Source organism: Panthera pardus, unplaced genomic scaffold (assembly GCF_024362965.1).
Source record: "Panthera pardus isolate Hobbes unplaced genomic scaffold, ASM2436296v1 HiC_scaffold_20, whole genome shotgun sequence".
Taxonomy (NCBI): Eukaryota; Metazoa; Chordata; class Mammalia; order Carnivora; family Felidae; genus Panthera; species Panthera pardus.
In genome coordinates this window covers 31,890,549-31,901,136 of record NW_026526766.1, presented here as the reverse complement: position 1 = coordinate 31,901,136, position 10,588 = coordinate 31,890,549, and the positions used below count along the sequence as shown (strand labels likewise).

The 10,588-nt window shown below is 40.6% G+C and overlaps 1 protein-coding gene and 1 pseudogene across 1 annotated transcript; one reads left to right on the top strand and one right to left on the bottom strand.

Annotated features, from left to right (window-relative positions):
* The first annotated feature begins 2,205 nt into the window (after positions 1–2,205).
* LOC109260115 (60S acidic ribosomal protein P1-like) lies at positions 2,206–2,585 on the top strand (annotated as a pseudogene).
* A 6,844-nt stretch (positions 2,586–9,429) lies between these two features.
* LOC109260114 (zinc finger protein ZIC 3-like) lies at positions 9,430–10,144 on the bottom strand. Its single transcript, XM_053908001.1, is given in 3 exon segments — positions 9,430–9,647; positions 9,650–10,070; positions 10,115–10,144. Coding segments are annotated over 3 exon segments (669 nt in total).
* Positions 10,145–10,588: the final 444 nt, after the last annotated feature.

Sequence of the window (10,588 nt, the reverse complement as noted above, 5' to 3'; positions counted from 1 at the left end):
CTATTCAGGCAGCCCTCACAGAACTGGCGTGGGTGATCAGCTTGCCTGGCTCCACAGTTATCCTTCATCTTCTAGGTGCTTAGCTGGCATTCGAAACCCGATGTCTTAAAGGGCCCTGCACCACGCAAACCCTGTTCAGGTGCAGTGCCTTGCCGATAAAAGGCCTTTGGCTGGTGCCTGCAGGGTCTTTCATCCTTGGCAATATACCCTCTTCCCACAGAACTCAAGGAAGGAGAGTGTCCTCTCCCAGTGCTCCCCTGAGATTGCTATAGCACCCCAGGGCTGGCTCCTTCTCCATCAGGTGCATGCCTCTTCTGTAAACTGTGGCCTGAAGAAAGTCAGACTTTTGAAACCTCTGAAATTTCAGCTCCTAGGGCTGTTTGGAAAATAGAAACTGGCCTCTCCGTATTTCTCGTTCCCCAGTCCTTGGTCCGGGGAGGTTTTCCTTCATAATATTTCAATATCGTAATTTCACATCCCCTCTGTCTTTCTCTTCCTTTTGTCTCTCCACAGAAGCAGTTCCCTCCCCTTCACGCCTAAGCTGTTTTATCTCCCCCAATGCACATGCATGCACTTTGATCTCACCAAGCTTATTTCCCTCCACCTGTAGAGATCCTTCTGCCACTCCATAGATTGAATTCCTGGGTGTTCCAAGTGATCTTTATTTATTTATTAATATATGAAATTTACTGTCAAATTGGTTTCCATACAACACCCAGTGCTCATCCCAAAAGATGCCCTCCTCAATACCCATCACCCACCCTCCCCTCCCTCCCACCCCCCATCAACCCTCAGTTTGTTCTCAGTTTTTAACAGTCTCTTATGCTTTGGCTCTCTCCCACTCTAACCTCTTTTTTTTTTTTTTCCCTTCCCCTCCCCCATGGGTTTCTGTTAAGTTTCTCAGGATCCACATAAGAGTGAAACCATATGGTATCTGTCTTTCTCTGTATGGCTTATTTCACTTAGCATCACACTCTCCAGTTCCATCCACGTTGCTACAAAAGACCATATTTCATTTTTTCTCATTGCCACGTAGTATTCCATTGTGTATATAAACCACAATTTCTTTATCCATTCATCAGTTGATGGACATTTAGGCTCTTTCCATAATTTGGCTATTGTTGAGAGTGCTGCTATAAACATTGGGGTATAAGTGCCCCTATGCATCAGTACTCCTGTATCCCTTGGATAAATTCCTAGCAGTGCTATTTCTGGGTCATAGGGTAGGTCTATTTTTAATTTTCTGAGGAACCTCCACACTGCTTTCCAGCGCGGCTGCACCAATTTGCATTCCCACCAACAGTGCAAGAGGGTTCCCGTTTCTCCACATCATCTCCAGCATCTATACTCTCCTGATTTGTTCATTTTGGCCACTCTGACTGGCGTGAGGTGATATCTGAGTGTGGTTTTGATTTATTTCCCTGATGAACGATGTTGAGCATCTTTTTATGTGCCTCTTGGCCATCTGGATGTCTTCTTTAGAGAAGTGTCTATTCATGTTTTCTGCCCATTTCTTCACTGGGTTATTTGTTTTCCGGGTGTGGAGTTTGGTGAGCTCTTTATAGATTTTGGATACTAGCCCTTTGTCCGATATGTCATTTGTAAATATCTTTTCCCATTCCGTTGGTTACCTTTTAGTTTTGTTGGTTGTTTCCCTTGCTGTGCAGAAGCTTTTTATCTTCATAAGGTCCCAGTAATTCACTTTTGCTTTTAATTCCCTTGCCTTTGGGGATGTGTCGAGTAAGAGATTGCTACGGCTGAGGTCAGAGAGGTCTTTTCCTGCTTTCTCCTCTAAGGTTTTGATGGTTTCCTGTCTCACATTCAAGTCCTTTATCCATTTTGAGTTTATTTTTGTGAATGGTGTGAGAAAGTGGTCTAGTTTCAACCTTCTGCATGTTGCTGTCCAGTTCTCCCAGCACCATTTGTTAAAGAGACTGTCTTTTGTCCATTGGATGTTCTTTCCTGCTTTGTCAAAGATGAGTTGGCCATACGTTTGTGGGTCTAGTTCTGGGGTTTCTATTCTATTCCATTGGTCTATGTGTCTGTTTTTGTGCCTGTGTTCCAAGTGATCTAACCTGTATACAATTGTGTTGGAAGGATGAGGGGAAATCCCAACCCCCCTACTTTTCCACCATCTTTACTCCTCCCAGGGAAATCTGCATTGGGGTGTGGCCCAGCAGCGCCCACTCAGCAGTCTCCCACACCATGGCCTCTGTCTAGGAGCTCGCCTGCATCTACTGGCCCTCATCCTGCATGATGATGAGGTGACAGTCTCAGAGGATAAGATCAATGCCCTTATTAAAGCAGCAGGTATAAATGTTGAACCTTTCTGGATGGGCTTGTTTGCAAAGGCCATGGCCAATGTCAATATTGGGAGCCTCATCTGCACTGTAGGGGTTGATGGACCTGCCCCAGCAGCTGGCACTGCACTGCTCCTTCTACCATGGCTGTGCCAGCTGAGAAGAAAGTGGAAACAAAGAAAGAAGAATCAGAGGAGTCTGATGATGACATAGGCTTTGGTCTTTTTGAATAAACCTCTTCTGTAAACTGTTCAATAAAAAACTGAATTCTTAAAGAAAAAAAAATAAAATAAAATTATATACTCTGGGCAGCTAATGGCTAACTTAAGGGATCCTCTGAAAACCAGCAGGATCAATGGCAGTCTGGCCTCAGGGTAGAATGGGTTGAAAATCAGATCCAGATTCTAATTATAAGCACAGTAAAGATATAAAGGAATTTAAATTTGTAGCTTAATATGTATATACTATATTAAAACCAGGAGCCAGGTAGGAAAGAGGGCACAAAAAATCTGTTATGAGGATATTTAAATGGGTAAACCTAAGAACCCTCAACTAAAAATTTCCCTGAAATATTCCTGGGACAGTGGAATATATCTGTTTCCTTTGCTAAAGGAAAACACCCTCCCCTTTCCTAAATCTGTACAATGCCCTCACCTAAAGCAGGTGCTTAATAAGATGATACTTGTTCTCTTTAAAAGCTGCTTCTGCCACAACTCATCACATCCAGGCCAATAACCAGGGTCATAATTCAGCATAGCCTGAGAGAAAGGGTACAGTCCCTGCTTAGGGAAGAAACAGACTACCTATTAAATGACAGAATCTGGCCATTACATATATTAGCAGAGAACAAGGGAATATGTATAGGAGTGAATTTTGAGAATATCAGATCAGGGGAATATAAGGCTGGACAGGAGAGAAGTCACAGGTATGGGGGTATCTTCCATGACTCAGGATTCAATGTTCCAGGACCTAGAGTTGCTCTAAACAAACTGTCAGGTTGGCTTCTTTAAACTTGGTCATGACAATGGCCCAGGGTATGTGAGGTGAAGTTGCCAGTTGTATTGGCATTATACTGAGCAGTGAGGACATATGGATCAGGAAGGCAAGAATATTAGAATGGATTTACTATGTACAACCTGAGAACCTGTTGCTGATTATGTTCCCTGAAAGACTCAGAGCTCACTCCTATCTCTAAGGCAATAGGAAATATACTAGTGCTGGGTATTCCAGTTTCTTTAGGAAGCTTAGTGGTGCCTGTTCTCTGCAAGTGATGCTTGTAGATGTGGAATGGAAATTAGGCTGCCTAATATTAATGAGGATAATGGGATTCCAGAATGACAGAGACCTATGGCAGGACTTAATTCTCAGAGGCAAGATGTACATAATTAACACAATCGACATCAAAATCAGAATAGCAGTTAGAGTGTATTGGCCGCGATGTACCCATAGTATTTTAGGGGCAAGATACATGGAGAACTATCAGGCATTGCTTGATTTGGATAACAGAAAATTTGAGAGCTGGAAAACTGACATCAGTGCTACAATGAAAACTCACCCAGTTTCTAGAACTAAATAGACCCAGAGTCCATTGACTGAAGGGGAGACCAGTCAAGGTGTCTTGGGGGAAAGTTGAGCTCTGAGGTTCCCTGTCTTTCTGGTTTAACAGAGCCTTAATGAGTTGACCTTCAGGGCACAGTTGAAGACACTGCTTTTAATTTGACCCTTTATTTCTGGACAGACCTAACGAAACATGTTATTTAATAATTATTTTTTATTTCATTATATTCCATGATATGCTTGTAACACAGACTCTACAGATGTACATACCAGTGGGAGTGGTTGCCTCAGGAGGGTAGACCTCAGAAGAGGTCCTTGCAGGCTCTAGGAGGAGGCTTGATGCTGTTTGGACAAAGCTTTCTGTGGTCCTAGCAATCTCATGTGTGATTTAGAAGAGTGAGAGATACTGGGTTTTGATAGGCACATCCCTTGGCCTGTGGACCTCATTCTATAGGGAGTGGCATGGAGGAAGGAAAGCTATAAATGCAGGATTTGGGGCAGGGCCTGGGTTTATGGGTGATGTGGGAGGTAGGGATGATTGAGGAACAAAAAGACTGGTGAAGCTGAAAGGAGGTAAACATGCGAGGCTGTGGTAATAGGATGAAACTGATGAGATAAGCCTTGAAGACAAGGAATTTAGATTTTTGTTTATTGGTATGGTTGTTTGCCAGTCAGACTGCATTTAGGTCTGCAGAGCCTTAAGTAAGAGCTGATTAGGACCTTGTCTGAGGCTTATCTGCGAAACTTTGAGACAGAAGACCTTCTGAAGGAAGGGGCTTAAGATTTCAGTGAGTTTGTGGTGAAGCAGAGGTCAAAGTAGACCAAAGTAGACCAAGATAATATCATAACTTGAGGAAGGAGCTTTTCCATAATATGATTCACCATGTATACCCCAGGCCTGAAACTAGAAACAAAGCCTATTTTAACTCACGTAAGAGCTGAGTAGGAGATAGAAGGCTACACTTTGCTATGAAGCTGACAAATGTTTATGTTTCTTTTTTTTTAATTTTTTTAATGTTTATTTATTTTTGAGACAGAGAGAGACAGAGCATGAACGGGGCAGGGTCAGAGAGAGAGGGAGACACAGAATCTGAAGCAGGCTCCAGGCTCTGAGCTGTCAGCACAGAGCCCGACACGGGGCTTGAACCCACTGACCATGAGATCATGACCTGAGCCGAAGTCAGACGCTTAACCGACTGAGCCATCCAGGCGCCCCCAAATGTTTATGTTTCATACTGTCTTGGTTTCACTTACAAACACATTGAGGTTCTTTACAGCAGTGCCCTTGGATACCTTTCTTTGCATTCTACCTTTCCGTAAAATGAACTCCAGTTTGCCTGAATCTCAAACCCTGGTTCTGCAATCTCAACCTCTGGATTTGGGTTAAGTATTAGTTCTTTGTCTTGCCAGCTTTCCAATTGTAAGCTTTCCCTAATGGAGTCTGATTTCGCTGGTGTGTCTGACCTCCTGATGCCACATGGCAAACACTGTTCTAGTTCTGAGCACTTGCAATCTAACTTCTGCCCTAGCTAAAACAACCTCTGCCTCCCAGCGAGGAGAAATTGAGCATTTTGTTAAGAACCACCAGATTCAGAGCACCTGCTTGGTTGCTGTGGCAACAAGGCAATGGCTCTGTTTTCCTTTAGTTCCTGGGCTCAGAGAATATGACACTACAGAAGGAAAATTCAGAGCCCCACAGACAGTTTCCTGTTGTTGGGTCCACCCAGTCAGTGTAGGTTGGGATGCAGATACAGACCACGCTTTCATAGTTACTGGGGCTTGCAGCTGTTGTGGGCAGCTAGGCTCATCCCTATTTACCAATCCAGAGAAATGTAGAGGCAATTCAGCAGAATTCTCTGAAATTAAGCAGTCATAATGATTTGTGAATATCCAGAGCTTTGGTTGGGAACTGGAGAAGGAGGGAGGTGCTGGTGGGTGCAAACTGATTGCATTTCTAACATACTGCATTTTAAAAGATGTGGAGGGTGGTAGCTCTGCTCCTGAAGCCCAGAGGGGAAGCAATAAAGGTCCACGGATAGGTATTGCTTATCTGCTAGGAGGAAGAATTGACACCTCTAGAGCTTTATGGGCTATCATGCGGGGAAATGAGGCAGGCGTGGTCCAAAATTCCATCACAATTCAGCCACAGCCTCAAGAGAGGATTATGTAATAACCTAGCTCAGGTCACCAGGCTTGAGCCTTTCAATATTAACAAGTCGTTAGGGAAATAAGTAAGTCAGAGAAAGATATCATATGATTTCATTCATACGTGGAATTTGAGAAACTCAACAGATGAACATAGGGGAAGGCAAGGGAAAAATAAGATAAAAACTGAGAGGAAGGCAAACCATAAGAGACTCTTAAATACAGAGAACAAACTGAGGGTTGCTAGAAGGGAGGTCGATGGGGGGGATGGGTTAAATGGGTGATGGGCATTAAGGAGGACACTTTTCTGGGATGAGCACTTGTTATATGTAAGAGATGAATCACTGGGTTCTATTCCTGAAGCCAAGGTTACACTATATGTTAACTAATTTCAATTTAAATATAGATAGATAGGTAAATTAAATTAAATTAAATTAAATTAAATTAAATAAATACAGGTTAAAAATATATCAACAAGGTTTTGTACAAGGCTAGAAATGAAACTAGCACGTACTGTGCTTCCGTCTCTCTCGTGATAGCAAGGCTACTTTTCCAAGGCATGTGCATGTGTTTGTGTACATACCTGTTCCCCTCTGTCAGCTCCCCAAAGCAAGTCACCTATATCCTTATCACACATCATGACTATTTTTATGCAGATTGCATTACTCATATTCTACTTATAAAAGATACTTGCTTAAAGATCATCTATTGCACAAAAATTATAGATTAATTATAAAGATTTGTTGTTGGCAATTAATGTATAGGGATACTTCCTCTGGCAAGTGCCTTTTTTTGTACAGAGGAAACTTTTGGGAATGTTTTACACATGATGTTTGCACTATAAAGAAGTACCCAAACAATCTTTGGTAATAATGACTGATGCTTAGTAGTGGCAGCAGGACTTCTGCCATTTGGGAGACAGTAGATAGCTGAGAGCTTGGATCTGAGTCAGATACACCTGGACTCAAATGTCCACTCTGCCATTTACAAGCTGCAGAGATTTGGGTAAGTTTCTTAATCTTCCTGCCTTAATTTTTACATTTGTGAAATTTCTTCCTTAAAGTGTTTTGGTGGGATTAAAGAAGATAATCGGTGTACAGACCTTAGAACGTAGCACTCAAATAAATGCATGACATGAAGGTTTATCAGACTTTATCACTGTGCTCATGCTTATGAAGGCTCTTTAAATATTTGCAGAACATTTCCTTCTTTTTTCTTTTTTTTAAAGATGTGCCAAGATTTTATTTCTTCAAAAAGAACAATAAACAAAATTCTATAATTCAAAATTATTATGTAGAATACCAAATGACTGCCACCAAAAAACCTAGAGCATTGCCCCTTCAAGAGGAGGAGGTACTTAAGCCTATTTATTACATTTCTAAATTATTTACAATTCCTTATCTCAACCATTCTATTTGCTCATTTGCAAGCTGGTTATTCATGTAGAGATTGGGCTCTCAATATTAAACAGCACCCTAAATTAGTTTTAAAAAGTCTCTGGATACTTTACTCATCCAACCTTCTCCCCCAAAAGTAACATATAACAACTATAAAATAACTGTTTGCCCAAATGAGTTTCTTCACTGAAGATTAAACGGATTGTTAATATTTTATCACAAAGCAAATAACCATTTTTCATTGTTATTGATTTTAATGTAAACAATGCTCTTAACATCTGTGCCTACACACCATGAACTTTAAAAATCCATATTTTGCAAATGTTTTTTCTTTCCACAATGTCATTTCAAAGCTGCTATAAAAATGTTATGAATAATTGTGATATTTATCAATTGAACTATATACAGTAAAACAAATCAGACTTTGCCTTCCAAAATTGTAAATGGACTTTGGTTCTTTTATGAAGCACTTTAACCATAAGAAAGCATGGCTCAACTGGCCTTACTCATCACCACTGTTTCAGACATATGGTAACTTTTGAAAATATATAGATAGGTAGGTTTGATAGGCAGATTAGATAGGTCATAGATAAAAATATATAAATATATATGTATAAGGGTGATCTCTCAATATATACAGACATGCATTCTGCTGCAATGTTCATTTTTATATAAGGTAATAAAAAAACTAGGGGATATAAACCTTAAGTTTAAACCTTATGTTTATGTATGTAGGGAAGGGATGATTAAATCCAGCTCTCAGTCTTTGAAATACAAGATTGAGATGTTATGGCCACTAATAAAACCGATCAGTAATATTTGATTTGCATGCTGAAAATCCAGGACAAACACATTTAAACTTGCAGTTAAAGGAGGATCTCCCCAGATGGAAACTGACACTGTAAGGAATCTGCACTGAAATAAGAAAATAATTTAACAATTTAACTTAACAATTATGAAAGGAATATGAGTGAGTTATAAATACCAACAAGCAAGATCCATTTGCATACATCTCCTCTTTGTAGAAGGTGGCTGTTATAAAACAAGAGAAAGGAATCAGTGGCTCAAAACCTGTAAATTGTGTTCCTCTTTCAAAACAATAAAATCTAATGCTAAAGCAGTTATAATCAAAAGTTGTACAGCATTTGTTAGAAAATATTTTTCCATTAATATTGTTCAGTTTCTGGCACTTGTATCAATAATCAAATTACAAATGATAACTATGACAACAATGGATATGTATTTACAAAAAAAAAGTTGTTACAAAAGGAAACTGTGTACTTAACGTTACAGTCTGTGGAGAGATAACATCACATCCTCAGCCTGAAAAAAATACTGAACAGCTTTGACCCTTTAGACAAAAATACATTCAGAAGTGTAATGCTTTGAGGAGAAGTTCAAGACATAACAGGACTTTAGCATGCTTTAAGACCTTGAGAGTTGAGGAATGCCTACCCAGGTGTCTCAGTTAGGCATCTGACTCTTGATTTTGGCTCAGGTCATGATCTCACAGTTAGTGAGATCGAACTCCGTGCTATCAGCAAAGAGCCTGCTTGGGATCCTCTCTCTCTCTCTCTCTCTCTCTCTCTATCTCAGAATAAATAAATAAACTTAAAAAAAAGACTGAGAATTTAAACAATCACCAATAAGGTGAAGAATTTCCATCAGTTTAACATCACCACCACGAACAGGTCTTCTATAACTTCCTCTCAATAAACAAGACAGGCATTAAAATGAACTGAAGGAGTTTAGGAATGTGGTATGCAGAGAGCAAGAAAAAAGGGAGAAAAAGCAGTGAAAAGAAGTTTTAAAAAAATCCTTCAAATTCCAAAACATCTTTTCTAATCCTGAGAAAAGGGCATGGCTACTTTGGGATCTTGCCCCCAAACCTTCCCAGACAAATGCAATTACCAAGATGTAACCCCACCTCTTGCCTTAAAACTCCATTTCCATCTGCTTGGTCTTAGTTTTCTCTTTAAAATCCATTTGGTCCATTCTATGGTTAACAGGGTTTGTTTTTGTGTTTGTCCTCAGACATACCATTTGTTAAAATTGGGAGGAAGTCCAGAGTTGTGGCTGGTGCTAGTTTGAACTGCAGATGGAGTTTTAGTGGTATCTTTGCTGTTTGCAGAAGCTACAGTGGGTGGAGTAGAGGATTCAGATTCATAGCCTGAACTGGCAGCAGAAGAGGAATCTGACCCTTGAGATTCATAAACCTTCATGCACTTGTGCAGGGAGCTTGGGTGCAGGACTTGTTGCACACTTTGCAGATGAAAGGCTTGTCCAAGGTGTGCACATGTGTGTGCTTCTTGTGGTCACTGCTGTTGGCAAAGTGTCTGTTATAGCCTTCAAATTCGTATTTGAAAGGCTTCTCCCCTCTATGGATCCTCTTGTGGACTTTGTGGTTTTTGGAGCAGGCAAAGATCTTCCCACAGCCCAGGAAGGGGTATGGAAAGGGCTTCTGGCCCTTGTGCACTTGAATGTGGTTGGCCAGTTTGTAGTTCACCTTGAAGGACTTGCCCTCATGAAGGCACTCTTCCCAGTAGCAGATGTAGTTGTTCTGCTCCAGGCTGTCTACATGCTCCATGGTGACATGTATCACCAGCTCGTGCATGATGCTGAAGGTCTGGTCACAGCTCTTGGGCTGGCTGAGCTGAGCCTCCTCGATCCACTTGCACAATGTAGGAATTTCTTATATGTAAAAATGTTAATTACCAAATCATAATATGAAAATGCCTGTTTCATCTCTTGCTATTTTCAAATGATGTTTCTCCCCCCGCCCCACCGCCCGGGGGGTGGGGTGGGCAGGGGAACCTTGCAATGTAGGAATATTTCCATGTACTAGGAATTGATTGCATTGTTTTGCCAAGGGACTCCCAAAAAGGATAAATATGATTTGGTGGCTAGCTTGCATATAAACAATGAGCTATAGCTCACATAGTATTGGCATCTTTTCAGAGTTAACTAAACTTTCAGTTTTACTAAGAAGACTGCATTTTCTTCCTGCCCTCCCTCCCTTACACACACATATATACACATGAACACACACCTACAATTATACTAAAGTTGCTACAATAAAATAAAGTTTAATAACTCAAATTTAGATAAAAATTCTCTAAGCTTCAGTAAGGAGGGTCACTTGAATCAGATATATTTTAGCAATTTTCATGATCAAAATGTCCAAAGAAG